Source organism: Osmerus eperlanus, chromosome 18, assembly GCF_963692335.1.
Source record: "Osmerus eperlanus chromosome 18, fOsmEpe2.1, whole genome shotgun sequence".
NCBI classification, from domain to species: domain Eukaryota; kingdom Metazoa; phylum Chordata; class Actinopteri; order Osmeriformes; family Osmeridae; genus Osmerus; species Osmerus eperlanus.
Window position 1 is genome coordinate 2,974,038 of NC_085035.1, and position 23,101 is coordinate 2,997,138.

At 49.2% G+C, this 23,101-nt stretch overlaps 2 protein-coding genes across 3 annotated transcripts; both read left to right on the forward strand.

Moving 5' to 3' along the window:
• Window positions 1-1,011: 1,011 nt before the first annotated feature.
• bhmt (betaine-homocysteine methyltransferase) lies at window positions 1,012-4,388 on the forward strand. Its single transcript, XM_062484306.1, has 8 exons — window positions 1,012-1,169; window positions 1,414-1,546; window positions 1,736-1,848; window positions 2,253-2,444; window positions 2,576-2,723; window positions 2,895-3,077; window positions 3,278-3,506; window positions 3,661-4,388. Exons 1-8 carry the CDS (start codon window positions 1,146-1,148, stop codon window positions 3,839-3,841), a joined length of 1,203 nt encoding a protein of 400 aa, XP_062340290.1. The 5' UTR covers window positions 1,012-1,145; the 3' UTR covers window positions 3,842-4,388.
• An 874-nt stretch (window positions 4,389-5,262) lies between these two features.
• Window positions 5,263-22,843, forward strand: jmy (junction mediating and regulatory protein, p53 cofactor). 2 transcript variants are annotated; one of them, XM_062484751.1, is made up of 10 exons: window positions 5,263-6,809; window positions 11,591-11,764; window positions 17,860-18,010; window positions 18,848-19,017; window positions 19,620-19,785; window positions 20,385-20,572; window positions 20,737-20,838; window positions 20,965-21,048; window positions 21,145-21,634; window positions 21,916-22,843. In XM_062484751.1, the coding sequence occupies exons 1-10, from the start codon at window positions 5,913-5,915 to the stop codon at window positions 22,230-22,232; spliced, it is 2,739 nt and encodes a 912-aa protein (XP_062340735.1). In that variant the 5' UTR covers window positions 5,263-5,912; the 3' UTR covers window positions 22,233-22,843. The 2 variants fall into 2 exon arrangements, with proteins under 2 accessions (XP_062340735.1, XP_062340736.1); XM_062484752.1 differs by having other exon boundaries at window positions 20,737-20,823; window positions 20,956-21,048.
• The last annotated feature ends 258 nt before the right edge of the window (window positions 22,844-23,101 follow it).

Consider the following 23,101-nt stretch of genomic DNA (forward strand, 5'->3'; position numbering starts at 1 on the left):
TGACCAAGACTGATTACACGTAATGAAAACTGGTTATTTATAAACAGTGGCAATTCTGAATGTATATATTTCTGATGTTGAATAACTGTTTACATTCATACAGTAGCCTATACATTTTATGTTATTTACTATTTTGTGCACAGACACTTTTGTAAAGCGATCATGATTAACACAATGTTTGGACATTCATATATTGTCCTGCTGAGACCTAGTTATTAATTTATGTACAGTATAATAGACAATGCTTTTGGACTTTGCAACCATATACTGCACTTTGTATTTAAGCCATTTATTTTGTCCAATTGAGAGGACATCCTGGGCATTTAGGCAATTTATTTAGTCCAATTGAGAGGAAATTCCGGGCTTCCTAATGTAAACATTCAAATATATTTTCCCCCGGGTCTCGGGAGGATATTGCATTCTTAATACAGTACAACTGGGTGTGAGCTGGGGAGTGAAATTGTACACAGATGGATCTTTGGTAAGGCACAAAATGTTCCTTCTCACTCCCTCTGCTTCCCGTGGACACATGCAGTTGCATGACATCCCACCATCCCTCCAATCTGTCACAGCTCCATGACAAATCCACAGTGGGAGGGTTGGGAGAAAGTTGGGTTCTCGCAATATGTGTATCTTTGGCGTCTCTTTGTTTGAAGTATTATTCTGCATGTGCTCCGTGTTGTTATTTACCAATTTCTCTCTTCCAGGGTGCAGAATGTCACTGATAATGAGTTAATGCATGAAAACTATGTAGGCCTACAATACTTTGCCAAAAGTAAACAGTTTTGCTTTAAATAAAATGAAGCCAAATCGTTACCCATTCAGATGGAGCAAGTAGCCTATCATGATGGAGCATCTAAAAAAAAGAGCGCAGAAAAAAACTTGGACATTGGCCAACGGTCTGTGCATTTATTTCCTGTACAATGTACAATAAAGAACATCAAGTTTGATTTTGCACGTAGGCCAATAAGATGGAGTGAGTAAAAACGGTCAGAGACAGGAGGGTGTGACATCAGGAGTAACACACCCCTCTTTCGGATTATAAAACAGGTCGGATCCCTAAATCAAACCCTCTCCAAACACAAGAGGACAGCCTTGGTGTAGAAGAGGAGCATCTCGAGTACCAACCACTGCAACTGTACACCATGGCACCAGCGGGAGCAAAGAAGGTGAGAGCCAAAATAAAAGTTTGATGACTCGAACTGATCCTGCAAAATGATAGCATCTGCATGCTTTGTTCAAGTGAAGTTTTCTTCTGCTAAATTTAGGATAGTCGCAGTATTATGTCAAATGTGAACACGTGCATTTTCACGTTGAAAAGGGACAAAAAGTGACGCCTGACAAATCATGCTGTCCGTGCATGCACATCTGTCGGGCAATATTGATAGCCTATTCATTTCTCGTTTTATGCAGAACATTCTGGAGCGTCTGGATGAAGGAGAGATTGTCATTGGAGATGGAGGCTTTGTTTTCGCTCTTGAGAAGAGGGGCTATGTCAAGGCTGGACCCTGGACTCCGGAGGCCGCCGCCGAGAACCCGGAGGCTGGTAAGCGCGTGCAGCATCTCATCACTTCTGACGCACTGTCAATTTGCAGCCGTTAGCCGGTATTTCTGCAACTAAAGCCTCGAGAAAAGTTCGAGCTTGTTTTCCACAACGAGTGAGGTAAATTGTGAAGTAATAAAAATGCAACCACAAGCCACATTTATCAAAGTGTGTCAATTTCATTACATACAGTGCGACAGCTGCACCGCGAATTCCTGAGGGCGGGTTCAAATGTCATGCAGACATTTACCTTCTATGCCAGCGATGATAAGCTCGAGAACAGGGGCAATTCTCCACGCTTTACAGTAAGTATAGTCCTTCAGAAAAGCTGTTGAAAAAATTGAAGGAATGAAAGCTTTTATCCACAAAAGTGCAACCTTAATCCAAGCACAAACATCAACATTACAATAATACTGCATGACAGTGCATAAACGATTCCTTTGAACACCCTCCCTGACCATCTCAGGGCCCCTCAGATGACAGATGTTTTTAAAGGAAACCTAAAAACATATCTTTTAAAAAAAGCTGTTCACTAAATGTGTTTTATAGGTTTTGCTTTGAATTATTTATTGACCTTGATCTTTTTTTAATTGTATTTTAATGATTAAATCTGATTATTTTTCATTTGTATACTATATGCTTTGTAGCACTTGGAGATTGCTTAAATATAGAGTGCAATATAAATACAATTTATTATTATTATCACCAGGGACAGCAGATCAACGAGGCCGCTTGTGACCTAGCCAGGGAAGTGGCTAATGAGGGCGAAGCCATGGTTGCTGGGGGCGTTTCCCAGACGCCCTCATACCTCAGCTGCAAGAGTGAGACGGAGGTGAAGGCCATCTTCAAGAAGCAGATCGACGTGTTCATCAAGAAGAACGTCGACTTCATGGTCGCAGAGGTGATCAGGGCCTTAAGTTACAACTCGGTCAAGCATGCACACAACACAGTGTGGTCCGCCTGTGGGGTAATTTCTTTAGTGACCACGTGCTCTGTGTGTGTGTGGGTCTGTGTGTGTGTGTGCGTTTCTAGTACTTTGAGCACGTGGAGGAGGCAGAATGGGCCATCCAGGTTCTGAAGACATCTGGGAAGCCTGTGGCTGCCAGTCTGTGCATCGGACCTGACGGCGACCTTAATGGAGTCAGCCCTGGAGACTGTGCCGTTAGACTGGTCAGAGCAGGTACGCAGAGCACTCCCAGACTCCCAGTAGTAGCTGGAGAGAAAACAAAAAAAACAAAATACATTGTTTTTTAAAATGTATTTTGGCGGATGATATTTTTCTTTTTCTTTCTTTAATGTCTTCATTTTTTGTTGTTGGGATGTTTAACGGTTGCATCTCTTCCGTCTACAGGAGCACAGATTGTAGGAGTCAACTGCCACTTTGACCCCATGACCTGTGTGAAGACTGTGAGGATGATGAAGGAGGGAGTGGAGCGGGCGGGGCTGAAGGCTCACTACATGGTGCAGCCTCTGGCCTACCACACCCCCGACTGCAACTGCCAGGGGTTCATCAATCTGCCCGAGTTCCCTTTTGGTACTGTTTGTATTCAGACACTCTCTCTCTCTCACTCTATCTCATACACACATATACACACACTTCATGAGATGAGAAAATATTCAAAAATCAAGCTAATTCGTTGGCGCGGTGGGGCGGTATTTATACCAAAGAGGGACTTGAACTTTTTGAATTCTGTCACACAAACACTCACCATGCACGTTCTTCTCCCCTGTCAGCTCTGGAGCCCAGAATTCTGACCCGTTGGGACATGCATATGTACGCCAGAGAGGCCTACAACACTGGCATCCGTTACATTGGGGGCTGCTGCGGGTTCGAGCCCTACCACATCCGAGCCGTGGCTGAGGAGCTGGCGCCAGAGAGGGGTTACCTTCCAGCCGCCTCCGAGAAGCACGGCAACTGGGGCGCTGGCCTGGAGATGCACACCAAGCCCTGGGTCCGAGCTAGGTAAGCTAGGCCCGTCCCCCCCCCTAGGCTCTTATACATCGGTCAACATTTCCTAGTCTTGCAACCCACCAGGTGAGCAACGCAGCTGTTTCTCAACCGCCTGGAAAATATTCGGCGTCTTATCGTGTTGTGCTCGCTTCCACACCCCCTCCAGGGCCCGTCGTGACTACTGGGAGAAGCTGAAGCCAGCGTCCGGCCGCCCCAAGTGTCCCTCCATGGCTACTCCAGACAGCTGGGGGGTCACCAAGGGTCATGCTGACCTGATGCAGCAGAGGGAGGCGACCAGCCAGGAACAGCTGAAGCCCCTCTTCGACAAAGCTAAGGCCAGCCACTAAGCAGTCCTCTTGGGCATCGGGAGGTCCCCTGGAGGGGGGAGAGAACGATGGCCAGCCAGACTAAATCTGGTTTCTTTTTCCTCTCCTCCAAGGTGTGTAGTGTGAGAGGAGAAGGGAGGATTATAGCTCACACACATTCCCTTAATGCGTTTACAAAACTAAAGTTATTAGATAAAGTCTTTGTGTTACTTTCTGATTCATAGCATCTTCCAAAGATTTGCCAAAACCTTTTACATATTGTGATACTTTTCGGAGTACAACAGAGTTCAATGTTCAATCAAGCAATAACTATGAATAGTACTATTCAAACAAAGATACTCCCCAAGTGAAGCTTACCTCTGGAGTATGTTGTCAATCTGATGATATCTTGATACAGAAAGCTTAAAGCATGTTAACCTTACCTACTGTGACCACAATGCTCAAAGAGCTTTTGAGAACATAAAAAGTATTTTCTTGAACACTCCAAAACATGCCAAAAAGTGGCAAATATTTTTTACCAAATGGAAGTACAGTTGATTAAATCAATAAACCTCCACTTGTGCTTCAATATGTGTGGGCTATTTTTCTGATTAAACACTCATGACAATGAAGAAGACATTAAGAATGACTAAGCAATAAACAGCCTGTATATAGAGATTTGCGGTCGAGCCACACGTTTAAAACAGTCTTGCCATAAATGACCAATTATGTTCTGAAAATGTATCTCATTCCCATCTGGTAAATCTGAGGGTAGGTTATTGTATATTCATTATTTTGATTCTGAATCTGAATAAGTAGAAATGCCTGGCGTTCAGGTGACGGAAGTCCTCATTCAGAAAGTTTAGGTCTTCAAGTCTCTGTCTCCATCTAGTGGACTAGGCGAAGAGTGAATCTGGAAAATGTAAATTAGGTAGGTATAAATTTATGTCTATATTTGTCCAAAACATTATTTGGACATATATTTTTTTTTTTTAACTTTTTAACTAAGACATAGGCCTATTTGAAATAGCAGTTAGTATGTCGTGTCTGTTTATTTTAAGAAATTCTATTTTATTTTAACTTTAAACTGTTGTTAAAATTGACCTGAAGATGGCAATGTTGTTCCGTACGGGCACAACAAACCCGCCGCATGTTTACCTTCAATTTTATATCACTACTTAAGAGCCAGTATTATTTTATTCATAAGAGTAGACCTATCTAATGACAAGACATATCCTACATATTTTATGTATCAAGTGAATCATCTAAGAAGAAGATTGCTTGACGACCAACGCTTGTAATAGACTGTAATATATTTTGAGAAAAAACTAAAGTGTGAACACATACATTTTAGGCTTTTTATCAGATTTTTGCGGGTTAATTTTTATACAGCCCAAAAGCGTCACAACGTCCTCAGCACGTCCCACGTGCAGATGTGTTTACGCTCCTCGTGCATAACTACGTCAGCAGTACATCGCAGTCAGTTGTGAGAAAAGATGCGTAGCTCTGAGGTGTTAGCGACAACAAACCAAATTATACTTATTTGACGGAACAAAAAGACTACGTGAGAATTTTTCCCGCTGTCAACTGCATAAAAAGAGCAAATTTGGCTACGAAAAAGCTTTTTGAAAGTCGATAATTTTTTAAAGGGGGGTAAGATCCCTCCCCCGGTTTTGACAGCACGCAGTGCCCTCGCAGGCTTTTCAGTGCTTGTAAACAGATCCTCACACGTGACGATGGGAACCATCTGCATTGTCTGTAAAAGCACAAAGGGAGACAGTCAGCGCATGTTTCAGGCAGGTGAGCAAACCAGGTGGAGAAGTTACATAGTTACGAACTAGGTAACAAATTCGACTTCTTCGATTTTCATGACCCTTTGTTCTTGAGGACGTAGCCTACGCAAGTTGATGATCAGCGAGATGAACTTCAACAAACAGCCAGAATATTCGAAAAGATATCCCACGTTCTGCTTATGTTTACTTCATTAACAAAACAACTGTTTTGGGGACATTTTGTTTCGCTTGCAAGTGAATTTTAAGATTGTTCTTCCCGGACAACGTCGAGCAGAGGACGGATAATTGTGAGCTGGTTGTTTTTTTAGTGGCTGGATGAAATGTCATTCACGATGGAGGATTCTTTAGAGTCTGGATGGGTAGCTGTGCGGCCGAATGTTTTCGACGAGAAAGAGAAGCATAAATTTGTTTTTATCGTCGCTTGGAATGAAATAGAAGGAAAGTTCGCCATAACGTGCCACAACAGAACAGTACAAAAACTGACTGCTTTTCGGGATACACTCTTTGAGGTGGGCGAAAGCGACGTCGCATTTCCTGCCCCCCCTTCATCCGAAAAACACAAACATGGAAAAACTTCTCCCAAAAGTCCCACTAAAAGAAAAGATGAAATGTGCACAACGGGTAAAATTAAATCCAGTGTTAGTGCGACAGGGAAAAACGTAGAGAAGAGTACTGTTCGAGATAAATTGTCAATGGTCGGCACTCCAAAGCCATCTAAATGTGTAAGCGACATACTGGGGACGTGGGATTTTGTGTCGACCAAGGTCATGGACATCGAGGTTCTGGAACCAGTGGATGTCCCGGGGGCGCCTCGCTCCCCAGATTATGGCGACCTCGATGACGCCGAGAATGGCAGTCATGAAGACTACAGTTGGGCCAGACTATTTTCCTTTCAGGATTTGAGGGCAGCTCACCTACAATTATGCGCTGTCAACTCCGACCTCGAGCCATGTTTACCCCCATTTCCGGAGGAACAGTCCGGAATGTGGACGGTGCTGTTCGGGGCAACCGAGGTCTCGCAACGGGAGACCGAGGCCTTATGTTATCAGCTACAGGTGTACCTGGGCCATGCGTTGGACACCTGCGGCTGGAAGATTCTTTCGCAGGTGCTCTTCTCCGAAAGCGAAGACACGGATGAGTACTACGAGAGTTTGAGCGAGCTACGACACAAGGGCTACGAAGATGCTTTACAGAGGGCCAAGAAACGTCTTCAAGAGGTAAATAAAACGGTTGTCATAACAGCGCCGATCCTTTTAGGGGCAGAACGTTATATTTTTCGCAATGTCAGCGCAGGCAAACAAGTTCCCAATGTTGTAGTAAGATAACAATTTGGGCTTTGTTATGTGGTCAGGATAGGATAGGATAGGGCCCAAACTCCCCTCCCCCTTCCCCCTCCCCCCCATCTCTCCGTCACCAAACACAGGCACTGTGAACATAGACTAGTGAGGTCCAAAGTGCACGTCAAGTAAAGGGTCAGTCGACCACATGGTTTCCCCTCAGCACCTTTTCTTTTGTTTCTGTAAGCTCATGAGCTGCCATCTGTTGCTTCCCTCTCACAGGGCTGTAATATGATCTGGTCTGGCCCTGACACTCACACAGAAACAGTAGAGGTGGAGGGGGGGGGGGGGAGTTTTTTTGAGTCCTAGTTGCAGCCTACCGTGCAACAGTATAGGCCTGAGAGCCATTTTTGCTGGAATGAAAAGCATCTAAAACATGATTATGAATTTGTTGACCCGATGGAAAGACTGCCTCAGGGCATCCTCTTTTGAAGGAACATAATCACCATAGTAGCCTAGGCTTGTTACATCATCAGGAACGACACGGCGACGATGCTACCAATCCAGCTCCTTTTTCTCCGGTTGTTTACCTCTCTTTTCTCTTCGTTTGAGTCATGAGCATTTCAGTTCCGAGCCGAGCGTAGTCACTGTTACTCGTTGTGTTACTCATAAACAAAGACATTGGACGCCGCAGCTGCTTTTAGCGGCGTCTGTCTTCCGTCTTGTTTCGTCTCACGCTCACCTTGTGTCACCATGTGACAAACAAAGCACTGCATTTCGGTTCCATAACACGAGGGCTTAGAGCAAAAAAGGGGCGTGAATGAGTTAAATCATTTACAGCTCTTGATGAGATCCATCAAAACAGTAACGAAGACGATCGCTATCATTTTTACTTTCTTATGAAGGCTTAAAAACGTAAAGGCGTAAGTGAAAACCTTCAATTAAAACATAAACACAATCTCCTTGTGATGATAATGTCGTCTGTTGGCATACGTCTCCTATCGTGCGGTTGTTGCCATGGTGACAATGTTTCAACGCTTGTCAGACACGGGCCCGTCCTCGTGTCTAGACCCCGAGGAAGAGTGAAACCAGGGATTTTCTTTTTTCGAGTGATGCACATTGAGGCTAGTGAACATCCAAATGATGTGCAGGATAGTGTGTGTATTTGAATACAGGGGGTCAAGGATCTTGAGCAGGAGTTCATAAGAACAAGGTAAATGAGTCAGAATCTTTTTTTTTTTTTTTTTTTTTTTTTGTACGTTTGCAACAGGCGATGATGACTAGGCATCACGGTTTCCATGGTGAAAAAGGCAGGCCAGACATTGCGGCCTTTCAGCGTAGCACAACACGGAGAAGAAGCACTTCAGCGAGTGCTGAATGGAGAACAAGGCTAGTCACTGTAAGGAGAGATGTTTGTGTGTTGGCTAGATGAGAGGAGCTGAGAACAGGACACTCAATGACCTTCGCTGTATGCCTGTGGGTGGAGATGCTGAATGTCAGGAATCAGGAATGTTCACAATCGCCTAGTCACTTGGTGACGTCAGCGACTGGTGACGGGTTGAGAGATGTTCCCAGCAGGCCTCATGGCCAGTAGTGTGGATCTATTCTAGAGGAACAGCTGGAGGCTCTAAAAAAAAAAAAAAAAATCTATGCTAAAGTGTGTCCTTATCACAACCCCTGCTCTGGCCTCTGATAGTGTTGCCAAATAGGATTGACCAGTGGTGGGAAATGCTTGGCTCTGTAGATTAAACCGGACGAGAGCAAAGCTGGGCATTTGTTGCTCAAATAGACTGAACACCTGGCAACACTTTACTTTGAAAGTTGACCGTATGCCAAGTATACAGCCAGTTACTCTCTGTAATTGCTTTGATCATTGTAATGTTATTACTCATTAGCATTCGCGCTATTAAACGGAGATGAACAGCAATTTGCAAAGCAGGATACATGCAGAGCGGTTTTAGCCTGGCACAGAGAAGGGTCAGGGTTGACATGGAAACTCCCAGTCAGTAAACGTCTAGGAGGTAATTAAAACTGTACTACCCTCCAACCTCCCTGAGAGACCTGCCTTTATGTGCAGCTCTCCTTATGGCTTGTCAGTCTACTGTAGTGGTCTGTAGGCCTAGATTATGTAGCCCAGCATGGAACTTGAAAGTTGGCAGTGTTCCCCCCCTGACTAGACTTTGCTCTGTGGTACGGTACGTGAAAGCCAGTCTTTTATGAAGTGTTTCTGATGTGCGTGAGCGCGCAGAACTCCCAGCGCTGCTAGCTGTGGGCCTGACCAAGCTTCCAGTCTGCAGTGTGTTGGGAGTCTGGCCTATATTTTCTAAAATGATTTAATCTTCCTGTGTCCTTACTGGTCCATAGAGAGAGAGGGTTTAGAGAGAGAGAGGGAGGGAGAGAGAGAGAGAGGGGGGGGGGGGAGGGAGAGAGAGGGGGGGGGGGAGAGGGGGTGCAGAGAGAGAGAGAGAGGAGAGGGAGGGGGAGGGGGAGAGAGTGTGTGTGTCATGGTGAGTAAGCGTGTCAGGCACTGAGTAGCTAGCTGATGGCTTTCCATTGCAGCCTCAGGATTAGCTCTATTGCGTGTCCACATACAGGGTTTCCCACCCCATCTTCCAGGGGCTCAGGGTTTGGGTCAAAGGGCAAAGATGGTGTGTGTACACATACGTGCACAGGCTTTCATAAAATGTACTAGTAGCTTTATTACACCACAGTCTCACATCTACGACTCTACATTGTGACTGTAGCCACAGTTCCACAGGAGAGAGGATGAACTTTGTCGCGAACAAAATAGCGGGCATGCGTATAACAAGAACACGGCTACAAAGGCTAATATTAAACAAAGCTGGCTCACAAAATCTGTCTTCTCTGCAGGCGGGATAATAGGCGTGTTCCTTGTGGCTCTTTTTGTAATGACGGCCTCGTTTTCTGTTGCTCATAAATGGCCAGCAATTACAGCTGACTTTGACTAGTGCCCCCTGAGGAGGAAGTGGGTGTAGATCACTGGGAACTGTCTTTCCTGACCCAAAAACGACAGAATAAAAACATGTTTGAGCAAGACTGGTGTTTTTGAACCCTGTCAAACTGCACGAGTTGGTCTTAATGACAGACCCTGAACGGATATAGCCTTTCCTTTGCAGGTTAGCCAGCTGGTAGGAATGTGGTGATGTGTGAGGTCTGGTTTGAGACGGAGAGAGAGCGCTACATACACACACACCCCCACAGCACCCCTGCATTTACCACTGCAAGTCAGAGGTCGAAGTTGGAAATGGAAATACTGAGCAGTAGAAACGATGTCATTTCCTACGCGTCCAGATTGACATCGCCAAAGGCTCCAGCAGTCTGTAGCCAGAAGTCATGGACAGACTCCTACTTGAGTCATTTCACAGCAGGTAGGACTCAAGTTTCAAAGGATGGACCTTCGTCGGGCTCCTCCGCCCAGCGCCGACCCCAGCGCCGGCCCCAGCGCCGGCCCTCGCTACGCCCAGGGCATTCCCCTGGCTCCCAGCGGCTGCAGCCAGTAGCCAGAGCTGTGGAGGGTTGGCCTGTGGTTTCCAGGGAGACGAAGGGCCTAGATAAACAGTGGGAGCAGTGTTGGGAGCTGAATCGAGCAGTGTCTGACCCAGTCCCCAGAGTTTGGGGGGGGGAGGAGGGGGTGGGTGGGTGGGTGTGGAAAGCCTGACTAGGGTTAACATAAGAGCCCCTGTTCATATCTATGACTCTCATGGCACAACAGTGGAGGGGAGCTCTCATTCACTGTTCATGGGCAAGATCGGGCATCGATTCGTTTTAGCCATTCGATATTGTCCCAGGGAGAGAACTGTGTGTGTGTGTGTGTGTGGGGGGGCGGAGGGAGGGAGGGAGAGAGAGAGAACAGAGAAGCCTAAAACCAAGTAGAGTAAAGCAGAGCACAGTATAGTAGAGTCTTCACCAAGTACTCATCAATAATGCAAAGCAATTTGCGAACCAAAATCGAAAATATGTTTTCAACCTTTCGAAACTTTTTGTAGAAAATACATTTGAAACCCTTAAACTTTTTTTCAAATGTTTTGTTTCAAACCTTTTATAAACCTTTTTGTTGTTGTTGTGCTGCATGAATTGGAGCAAGTGGTTCCTGAGAGTTTGGTAGTCGTGTGGACAAAAGTACGTACTGATGGTTGTGTCTACGGAACAACGCGCGATGTGTACGGAGCCGTAGACGTAGGTCATGCGTCAGTAGCAGTCGGGGGTCATGTCATCTCACTGTTAAGGATGTGGAAGAATGGATCCAGTGGTCTGCAGCCACAGAAACACACTCGCACGACGCGTCTTATTTTACGAGTACAGCTACTCAGGATTGGAAAATGCATTCTAGCGAGTGAAGGAGCTCTTTGTTCAGTGGCCATAATGAAGCAGGTTAATCTGGACACACACACACACACACTACACAAACACACAATCCGCGCAGTTAATCATTCAGCCGTTCTGGTGGTAGTAGTCTTATAATGCCGTATAGAATGTGATTTATAGGACATACCATACACTGCTTATCGTCCTTGGGTTGTACAGAGTTATTTCAAAGGCAGTATTGCTGCTAAACTAAACTAAATGCCAGTGATTGCTGTTCTCCAGGTTACATTTGACCTAAACTATGGCAGTAAGTTCAAACTATGTTAAAGATAATACGTTTCTATCTGTCTTTGGTTTGGTGCGTGTGTGGTGTCTGTGTGTGTGTGTGTGTGTAGCTCCTGGAGCGCCACAAGGCCATGGACAGCATGGTGGAGCTGCTGCAGGTGTACCCCGAGGAGGACGAGGCGTACGGGGAGTTGCTGGAGGCCACCACCCAGCTGTACCACTACCTGCTGCAGCCCTTCAGAGACATGAGAGAGCTGGCCATGCTGAGGAGGCAGCACATCAAGGTAACCTCACACACCCACACTCACACACACGCACGCATGCTGTCCAGGTGTCCCTTACTCTGACAGCTTCATCAGGAGCCGGCGAATGGATCGGGTCTACCGTCCACAGACAACCCAGCTCGTAGACTATTGTGCCCCCTGACACGAGGAGCACCCTAACTCCGATGAACCCGAAAGCCTTTACGTACAGAGTGTCCCAGGTCACGCAAGGTCAGCCTGCTCGTCTGGAGCGTCACGGTTGCGGAGAGAAGTGGTTGGGGTGGGGGTCGGGGGGGGTGGGGGTCCAAACTGATCCAATCCAAACTGAGGACGGGGCTTTAGCCCGTCAGGCTAACCGCTTCTGGGGGTGGAGGGGTCGGGGTGAGTCTGGGGGCCAAGGAGGCTTTTCCCCCTCTGCCCAGAGCGGCTTAGCAAACAGCCTGAGCATTATTACAGCAGTCACTAAACCACTCAGCAGTACTGCAGCCTCAGCAGCATATAGGCCTCGCCTCTCCTCACTTTCCACCACCTCAGTGGTCACATTTCCTTTCCTCAGAGGCTTGGAACTACTGCGCTTTTTTTGTCGTTGTGTGTGTGTGTGCGTGTGTGTCAGGGGCCAGGCTATAGTATGTAAATGTCTGCTGGAATGTTTTGCATTCGAATATAATGGCCGCCGGCTGAGACGACTGGTGTGAAGGGGAGCGGACGGCACCCTCCCATGCCGTCTGTTCCAGCAAGTCTCGTCTTTCAGTCTGTCTTTTTCTTTCTTTTCTCATCCTCCCCTCCTTTGCTCTGTCTCTCTGTGTATCCGTCACCCTCCCCCCCCCCCCTCTCCCTCCTCCAGTGTTGTGTTAGTACAGTTTGGGTGTGTTATTCCGGTCATTCCTGCTGAGGCTGTGGCCCCTGCAGGGCTAGGAGGGGAGCCTTATTCTCCCTGTTTGCCTTTCTTGACGCCACATTCCTTACCCAGCAGGCCTGTCTGTGGCGCCTGGCCGCTCACACGCACTAATGACCGAGCCCACGTCAGAGGGGCCGACACGGGGATGTTTAACTGTGGCACAAGTAGCGACTGTTAGTATCCAGTATCCAGACTTGATTTGAAGATGTCGGCATCCCCTTTCCGTGTTCGGTTAGTAATCCTGCCGGCTGTCTGCGGAGGGCGATGGAAGCGATCGGCTCTGGCTTGGCCACCCTGGCAGCGTTGTTAAGCCTGGTCCGCAGAGCCGCTCTCGTCTGTTAAGCCTGCCAGATGTCCCAAACGTGTAGTAGTGACGGGCAGGCTTAGTGAAACCTATGTAGCGTTGTAGGTTAGTCCAGCTGGCCCAGGCTTTGATACTCTGAAAGCCTGCTACAGAATCATTTGCATCTCTCTCTCTCTCTCTCTCTCTCTCTCTCTCTCTCTCTCTCTCTCTCTCTCTCTCTCTCTCTCTCTCTCTCTCTCTTCTGCTCTCTCTCTCTGTGTCTCTCTCTCTGTGTCTCTCTCTCTGTGTCTCTCTCTCTGTGTCTCTCTCTCTGTCTCTCTCTCTTTGTCTCTCTCTCTCTCTTTGTCTCTCTCTCTCTCTTTGTCTCTCTCTCTCTCTCTCTCTCTCTCTCTCTCTCTCTCTCTCTCTCTCTCTCTCTCTCTCTCTCCCCCTCCCCCCCCCCCCCCCCCCCTATCACACCTCACTTAAATACTGTCCAGTAAAGCATGACATATAAAATAATAAAATTAAAATAAATCTGCGTCTCGACACGATACGTCCCCCCTGCGCAAGCTGTCGAGAGGCTAAATGTACATCAACATCCACGCTCTCCTTCCTGTCAAGCTCTTCTCGGAATCTTGACGAACCGTCCCCTTGAGTTCCCAACGTTCCGTCAACCTTCAGGCCCCAGTTTGTCTGAGAGTAAGTACATGCCTCCAGAGCTGACTTCCAGCCACCTGTGCCCCTCAGGGGGAACGCCAACAGCCGGACGCTGAACACAAAGCCCTATGCAAACAGGCCCCAACACCGCAGAAGAGGCAGTTGGCTCGTCCCAAACTGCTGATTCAGGAGTCGGCTGGTCTGTGCGCTCGCTTAACCCTTGTGTTATCTTCGGGTCATTCTGACCCATCAGTCATTGTGACCCACCGTCGTATTGCGACAAATTTACCTCATACAAAAACAAAGTGAAGCATTTTCTTTTAACTGTCGGGCTGTCTCAGACCCCCCACATTGGAATGGTTAAAAGAAAATTATTTGTATTTGTTTTTGTATTGGGTAAAATTGGGTAAACACAACGATGGTTCGTTATGAACCTTTGGGTCATGTGACCCGAAGGCAGCACGAGGGTTAAAGGCAGCTGTCTGGAATCTTGGGAGGAAAGGGGGGGGGGGGGGGGGGGGGGGATGAGAAGGATGCAATGTTTACATATGATTTGCGTGGCGTTGGTCTGGTTGCATTTCTCGGTGCGTCTCATCTGGGATTCACACCAGGAGCGCGTGGGGGAGGGGGAGGAGGAGGAGGAGGAGGAGGAGGTGACACTGGACGGTGAGTTGTGGGTTAGGGTGATTGTCAGAATGTCAATTCAATGCAAATCTTCTCAGGCAACTGTGACAAAACAATAACAAAGATGTGACAGAACAATAAAAGAGCTAAAACAGGACAGAAACACCATCTAGGTCAAATGGATACTCGCCTGTGTGTATTTCTACGTAATATCAAGAAGAGGACAAGGTTATGATGTAAAGAAAACCAGTGTGGCCATCTGCTTTCTGTTGTGTTTGGGCGGCCGGAGGTCAAGACAACAGGTGAACGAGGGAGACGATGAATGGATGAATAAACTGTCAAGTGAACGAGCGTCTGGAACAAAGGGAAAGGGGGGGGGGGGGTGGAGGGTGAATGGGCCATTGTTGGAGACTGCTATCACGTGTTGCGGCAGTGCTGTATGGATATCCTGTTGCCTGTGGGGGTCAGGGGACAGCCATGAATAAGACATGCTGGATGTATGCGCTGAGCTCTAGGCCGGCTCGGCCTGCCCTGGGCCCCAGTTACTGTTTCACATACATTATTAGATGGCGTTGGACTGGCTGTGGTAATAGATCCAGCATTCTCCCACACACTCACCCACTCCCTCACACACAGACTCTCCCCTCGCTCCAAGATGCATACTGTCTCACACACACACACACACTCTCTTTATCTCTCTCAGACACACAGACACATAAAACCACTCCCTCACACACAACTCTCGCTGTCCAAGACGCACACTGTCACACACACACACACACACTCTCTTTATCTCTCTCAGACACACACACACACACACACAGACACATAAAACCAGGTCCGGTGTCTGACCTCACATATTTAGAAAAAAGAATGTCAAGTCCCAGTGTCAGGTCAAATAATCCCTCTGCTTTAAACAGCAGTTGTATCCCCAGGCGTCCTTGGCTCCCCCAGAGATAAGCCCCTATCATGGGAGATAAACACTGGCCATTTAACGGAAAAACTTGATTGTTAAAGTGCCATGTCGCAGGACCTGCACAGACAGTCAAGTGATCTTATCACTTCAGATCTGCAGACGGCAGTAGGACTTGAGAACGAAGGTCTGGTATGGAGTCCGTTTGTGGGCACTGCAGGTTCAGATGCATCGAAGTACCAACTTTCTGCTGAGTGTGCATTGGCGAGTGAGCACTTTTATATATAAAAAGAGCAAAACTTGTCCAGTTTCTGCAACTTAACCCTTGTGCTGCCTTCGGGTCACATGACCCGAAGGTTCACAACGAACCATCGTGTTGCGACAACTTTACCCAATACAAAAACAAAAAATAATAAAAAGCATTTTCTTTTAACCACGGCGATGTGGGGGGTCTGAGACAGCCCGACGGTTAAAAGGTTGTTTTTGTATGCGGTAAAGTTGTCGCAATACAACGGTGAGTCACAATGACTGATGGGTCACGATGACCCGAAGATAACACAAGGGTTAAAACATATTCACAACTTTTCCTACTATTTTTCACATTTTCTGACGTACCTATAAGGTTTATAGATAAGTTACACATAAAATAGGAGGCTGTTTTAAAAGCTGTGGTGAGAGGAGTTGTGAATGAGACTCGTGTCCCAGTCGGCCCCTGACCTCGGTAACCTTGGTAACAGAGCTCACCCATCTGTGTCACTGGTCGCACCTCTGGCTTTTGATCAGCAGCTGTCGTCGTGGATCGACAGGTGTCGGCCCTTCCTTCTGTCTTTAGGCTCTTTCTCTCTCTCCCTCCCCCCCCCCCCCATTTGGTACTGTTTGTAGTCAAACACTAATTACACTCTCAACAATTCTACAATTCTACATACAATTCTCTCTCTCTCTCTCTCTCTCTCTCTCTCTCTCTCTCTCTCCTCTCCCCCCCCTCTCTCTCTCTCTCCTCCCCCCCACTTTGGTACTGTTTGTAGTCGAACACTTATTTCTCTCCCCCTCTTTCACCTGTGGACGTGTGGAGAGACAGGTGAAAGATGGTCTAGTGTGAAGTGGCCCTGTTACCCAGGAGACATGCTATATTATTCATGCGGGAGGGATGAGGTCACCGAGTCCAACACCAGGAAGTGACAGGAGAGGGGGAGGGGCCAAGCAGCTGACACCTGGACTCAATCAAATAAGACGTCACTCACATCTCTATTTGAATGTTATTGTTTTTTTTACATTCTTTTTGTATGACTGCTCTACTGCCACCTCACTGTTATTGTCACTGTTTCCTTAAATATCCTTATGGGGAATCCTGATAACAGTACAGAGTGGACACAGATTGGGGCTAAATGCAGTCACAAAACCCATAGGGACTGGACAACAGCATGTAAACTGCACTAGAGCAACTGCTCTAGTGCAGTTTCCTACGGGGTTGTGGCCGTGGTGATTTGGTTCTCTCGGAGAGAATGAAGCACCTCTGCCAGTTAGCAGTTTCCTTTGTTGGCCTGCAGGGTGTTGGTGCACTCTTAACAAGGGGAATGTCTCACGGAACGTTGTCGTTTTTGGCGTGATTCGGGAACGGCTCTGTTGGGTCGGTGGTGGAGGGGGGGATAGCTCCGCTATGAGGTCACTTCCTAACTCACTCACTCCCTCCCTTCCTCTCTCTCTCCCTCCCTCCCTCCCTCTCTCTCTCTCTCTCTCTGGCTTGTTGTTGATTACCAGCGTGTGTGTCAGGTGGCCGAGCGGTGAGGGAATCGGGCTAGTAATCCGAAGGTTGCCAGTTCGATTCCCGGTCATGCCAACTGACGTTGTGTCCTTGGGCAAGGCACTTCACCCTACTTGCCTCGGGGGGAATGTACTTACTTACCCTGTACTTACTGTAAGTCGCTCTGGATAAGAGCGTCTGCTAAATGACTAAATGTACATGTGAGCGCCTACAGCCATCTGGTTTCCATTGGCTCATCGACATGTGGACGTATGTACAGGGAGGCTCCGTGAGAAGCCAGCTGCTCCTGGGCTCGATCTGTACATTGTGTTCCAGGTGAGCTGGAGCCTCCAGGACACAGAAACGTCCTGTCCCTGACTGACACCAACACAGCTGGGACAACTTCGGTGTCACATTAACTCTTTGACTTATTAGCCCCGCTTGTTCGTTACCTGGGCTTGTGGTGCTGTTGTTGTCCAAGGGCTATATTAAAGTTACTGTTGAGACATGACAAGGCATGTCGGACGGCGACCCCACAGCGCCGCCTGGTGTTGAGCGCTGGCGTTGCATGGCGAGCGGAAAGCCAGGCAAGTCAGATGGCTGAGCGGTTAGGGAATCGGGCTATTAATCAGAAGGTTGCCGGTTTGATTCCCGGCCATGCGAAATGACATTGTGTCCTTGGGCAAGGCACTTCACCTTACTTGCCACGGGGGAATGTCCCTGTACTTACTGTAAGTCGCTCTGGATAAGAGCGTCTGCTAAATGTTAAAATGTAAATGTAAAGCGGTTAGTCGTCACAGCCTTGAATGTCCCACTGCATGTTCTAGATGTTTCCCTGCTCCAGCACACCCGATTCAAACAAACGGGCCGTCGTGAAGTTCGGCAGGAGCCCGATCACGACCGGGTCAGCCTGCAGGGTTGAAGACCGCTGCTCTGGATGTTGACCAGGCGTGACCTGTGTTAACAAGCCCTCTCCCCCCCCCCCCCCCCCCTCCAGATCTCCCTGGAGACGGAGCGGCTGGGCCCGCGGCGCGTGCACGCCCTGAGGAGGGAGGATGAGGAGTGGCAGAGGAAGGCCCACGCCGCCATGCTCTCCATACAGGACCTCACCGTCAAGTTCTTCGAGACCACGGCACGCGCTCAGAAAGGTACGGCCGCAGAGCCACGCCCCCCACCCCCAAGCACATCTCGGTCGCCACGGTTACGCTTCGGATCAAACATTCCCATAAAGACGACATGCCTACGACATCGGATTATGCTGTTTACGCGACCGTATACTATTTCGTCACGTTGTCGTCTTCGGAAATAATAGTGGAATGTCAGTGTGCATGTAAACGTACTCGCCGATGCACCAGGAGGAGAAAGCTGTGTTTCAGTGACTACATCTCCCAGAAACCATCAGGGATGAAAACACCAGGCTGTCCCACCCCTAATCTCCCAGCTACACCAGGCCAAACTGCTTTCTCTAAGCTCTCCCAGCAGCATCTTCCTAATCCCCTCCCTATCTCAGCACTACCTCACCCTCCGATCGCCGGGCTCGACATTTTGTTCATGTAGCACTTTCTTCATTTTATCCGAGGCGACATAAAAGTACTGCATAGAAAACGCAGCAGAAACATCAAGGATCACGAGTGCAGAGTTCCAACGTTATTTCGGTGGTCGGTGTCAGGGAATGATCTGTATGCACCAGACAGCACAAACTAACCACCTCTCAGCTAGCAGGTGTGGTGCAACAATAATAATAATCATCATCATCTAACTACAGTACACACTATAACATATCAACAACGACAGCATCACATAGTACAGTAAAAACACTGTCATAAAAGTGCAACATTGAACAACGCATCCCTCTTGCACACACTGAGCTAAACAACCATCCCGGGACAACTGCTGTCAACCTGCATGTTTAATGACCTTATCTTGTGGTTTTGAAGCGTGTACACGTTAACAGAAGTGTGTGTGTGTGTGTGTGTGTGTGTCAGCCGTGTTGGAGCGCATGCGTGCGGACCAGAGGAAGTTCGGCAAGGCGGCCTGGACTGCGGCCGTGGAGCGCATGGAGAAGCTGCAGCACGCCGTCTCCAAGGAGACCATGCAGCTGATGAGGGCGAAGGAGATCTGCCTGGAGCAGAGGAAACACAGCCTCAGAGAGGAGGTAGGAGAGCAGGGACTAGAACACACCACACAGAACCCACTAGAACACATGACATAGAACAAACTAGAACACAGAACACACTAGAACACACCACACAGAACCCACTAGAACACACCACACAGAACACACTAGAACACAGAACACACTAGAACACACCACACAGAACCCACTAGAACACATGACATAGAACAAACTAGAACACAGAACACACTAGAACACACCACACAGAACACACTAGAACACAGAACACACTAGAACACACGACACAGAACCCACTAGAACACATGACATAGAACAAACTAGAACACAGAACACACTAGAACACACCACACAGAACCCACTAGAACACAGAACACACTAGAACACACGACACAGAACCCACTAGAACACATGACATAGAACAAACTAGAACACACTAGAACACACCACACAGAACCCACTAGAACACAGAACACACTATAACACATGACACAGAACACACTAGAACACATGACATAGAACACACTAGAACACAGAACACACCACACAGAACACTCTAGAACACAGAACGCTGGCTCTCATCAAGGAGTTAGTCTTATTATGTGTGTGTGTGTGTGTGTCAGATGCAGAGCCTGCAGGGTGGCGAGGGCGCCATGCTGCGTCTGGACCACATGGAGGCGCTGTACTACGAGCTGCAGCTGCAGCTGTACGACATCAAGGCTGAGGTACTGCGCTGTGAGGAGCAGCTGCTCAACGCTCAGCTGCAGAGCCTGCGCAGACAGATGACTGGTGAGGGCGTCTTCCACACGCTACTGTCTACAGACTATATACTGTCTGCAGACTCTACTGTAAACAGACTACTGTCTGCAGACTACTGTCTGCACACACAGTCTGCAGACTACTGTCTACAGACTCTACTGTCTGCAGACTCTACTGTAAACAGACTACTGTATACAGACTCTACTGTCTGCAGACTCTACTGTAAACAGACTACTGTCTGCAGACTGTCTACAGACTCTACTGTAAACAGACTCTACTGTAAACATACTTTACTGTCTGCAGAATCAACTGTCTACATACTCTACGGTAAACATACTCTACTGTCTACAGACGCTATTGTAAACAGACAGGATGGTCTAGATACTCTGTCACATATTCCACTGTCTACAAACAGATGTCTACAGACTCTATTGTCTACTGACTCTACTGTAAACAGACTCTACTGTAAACAAGACTACTGTCTGCAGACTACTGTCTACAGACTCTATTGTCTACTGACTGTACCTCATAGACTCTCCTTGGCTCCGGGTAGGATCTTGCCATTCCTCATCCCGTCCTTTGTTGTGTGTGTGTGTGTGTGTGTGTGTGTGGCCTTTGCACGCGCTCAGAGCACCAGGACGAGGTGGTGTACTACGACGCGTACGAGAGCCCAGACGCCATGCAGCGGGTGGAGGACCCGGCGGCCCCCCCCGTCCCCCTGAGGGAGGGGCCGGGTCAGCTGCAGCACAGGACCCGGCAGCTGGAGGCCCGCAGGGGGCGCATCACCGCCAAGAGAGTCTACCTCAAGAACAAGAAGGTAGCCGTGTGGGTGGGGTGGGGGGGGGGGTCGCCCTGGGCAACGCCACCGTTGTTTTTTGTCCCAGCAGAGATACTTTTCCGGGGCGAAATTGTGAAGCTGTCGTAAACGTGGAAAGGATATTCGTTTTTTTTTAATTTACTTTATTTTTTTATCCCAACCAGGAAATCTGCATCGTCAACCACAACCAGAAGATGCAGCAACGCCACGGTTGCCAAGACGACCAGGAGGGTCTTCGACCGTTGCCTCAGGTACGTCCACTTCTAGTCTCCGCTCTTGTCGGCCTGTGTACACTACTCTGAAGGTTCCGGAAAATTCCGTTTTATTTACCGACACACGTGAACCTCCCCTCCCTGATCATGCCTCTTTTGTCCTGTCTGCAGGGAGGAGAGGAGCAGGAAGAGGAGGAGAGGAGCAGGGCCAGTATGAGCCAGGAGAGACAGAGAACCCTGGAAAGACTCCGCAGTTTCAAACAGGTGTGGGAACGCGACCCGGTGACTCGTGTTGTCCGTGTGTGTGTAAAGGGTTGTGTGTGCAGTACTGACTGACCCTGTTCTTCTCTCCCTGTCCAGCACCACCCGGGTCAGGTGACCCTCAAGTCGAGCCGGCCGCGGGTGTCCCAGACGCACACCCGGAGGAAAGCAGGCTCCTCTCCGCCCCACACACACGCGGCCGGCGTGCAGACCGACCACGCCCAGCCGCTCCCCGCGCCCTGCCTCCACCAGCCCGCCTCCCTCCCCCCAGCGGGGGGCCTCACCCTGCCCCCCGCCGGCCCCCTTCCCTCCTCCTGCTCCCTCCCCCCCCTCTCCGCCCTTCACTTCCACCCCCCTCCCCCGCCGCCGCCCCCTCCTCCCCCGCCGCCCCCCGCTGAGGAGCAGGCGGAGGGAGAGGGGCGGCCGCCTTGCCCCCGCAGCCCGACGCAGGTGCCCCGGGGGGGAGGGGAGTCGCCCCCGCTGCCCCTGTCGCCCTTCTCGCCACGCTTCTTCGACAGCAGCCAGCTGGTGACGGCCAGGAAGAAGCTGAGGAAGACGGCCTCGCTCGACTCCTCCCAGTGGAGGAGAGGTGAGTCGGCAGTTTTTAATTTTCTTAACCTTAAAAAAACCCCCGAACATTATACATATTTTGGGGGCATTTTCTGCTGTATTTATTGTGATAGTGACTGTTAGAGAGACAGGCAAGGCAGAAAGAAACAGAGTCACTCAGTAACTCAGCTTAAGTTATCCACGCTCAAGTTAGCCCAAGTTACCGGCCCCCCCCACAAAATGTGATTCGGAACAGCCAGAGAAGCAGAGTTGCGTAGCGTTTCGTGCCGGCACTAACCCCCCGTCCCCCTTCATCCCCAGCGAGCTCCCCCATGGACGAGGTCCTGGCCTCCCTAAAGAGGGGCAGCTTCCACCTGCGCAAGGCCGAGCTGCGCGTCCTGGCCCCTGACCCGGACGACGACGACAGCTGCAACATCCTGGCCCAGATCCGGCAGGGCGTCCGGCTGAAGAAGGTGAGGACCCGGCCTGACCAGCAGCGCCAGCCCAAGGACCGCTTCCCCCACTCGGCCGACGCCCTGACCCGGAGCATCCACGAGGCCCTGCGCAGGATCAAGGAGGCCTCGCCCGAGTCCGAGTCGGAGGACGAGGGTCTGCCCTGCACCGACTGGGAGAGCTAGTATTAGACACACGCACACCTCAGCAGTTACTTTGGGTCTTTTACTGACAGAGAGAGTAAGGGCCTGCAGGAGGGAGGAGGGCCCAGGTTCGTTGCACAAACCCTGGGGTCCTTACCTTGAGATGTGTTACTGCTGCTTGAACGTGGATCCTCAATGTTTTAGTTCAGATTGAAATGATCCAAAACATCCCTTTTAGTTTTTCCCGTCGGTGCGGTGTGGTCGGTGAAACCCCTTACCCCCCTCCTACTTACGTTCCGTTGTGGTTATGGCTAAGCATCGTGTCAAAAGGCAAACGGGTGCTTTACAAAATGAAGGGATTCTGTGTTTTTTTGTTCAATGTTTAAGGAAGTTCCGTCGCCTGTTTCCTGCGTGTGTTTTGGTCTCAAGCCAATTAGCCTCGCGACCGGTTCAGGTGATTAGCGACCGTGAAAGGCATCAACTGGCCTCTGATCACTCCTGCTTGACCTGGGACCCCCCAGCAGACATGACGAGGCTCGTCGGGTCACCTGGGACCCCCCAGCAGACATGACGAGGCTCGTCGGGTCACCTGGGACCCCCCAGGAGACATGACGAGGCTCGTCGGGTCACCTGGGACCCCCCAGGAGACATGACGAGGCTCGTCGGGTCACCTGGGACCCCCCAGGAGACATGACGAGGCTCGTCGGGTCTTTGACGGTTGGAGAAGTCAGACTGTAGGTGGTCGCGGTTCGTCTTTAGTGGGAGAGGATTGGGTCATCTGTTGCGTCCTCCACATTCCCACACACTGTAACCCCGCGAGGGTGAGCCCAGGCTGGCTACGGTGGGATGCTTGTTTCGATCCGCCTCTGCCCTCCCCAATCAGCAGGTCTACTCGCCGGCTTTGTGTGTTG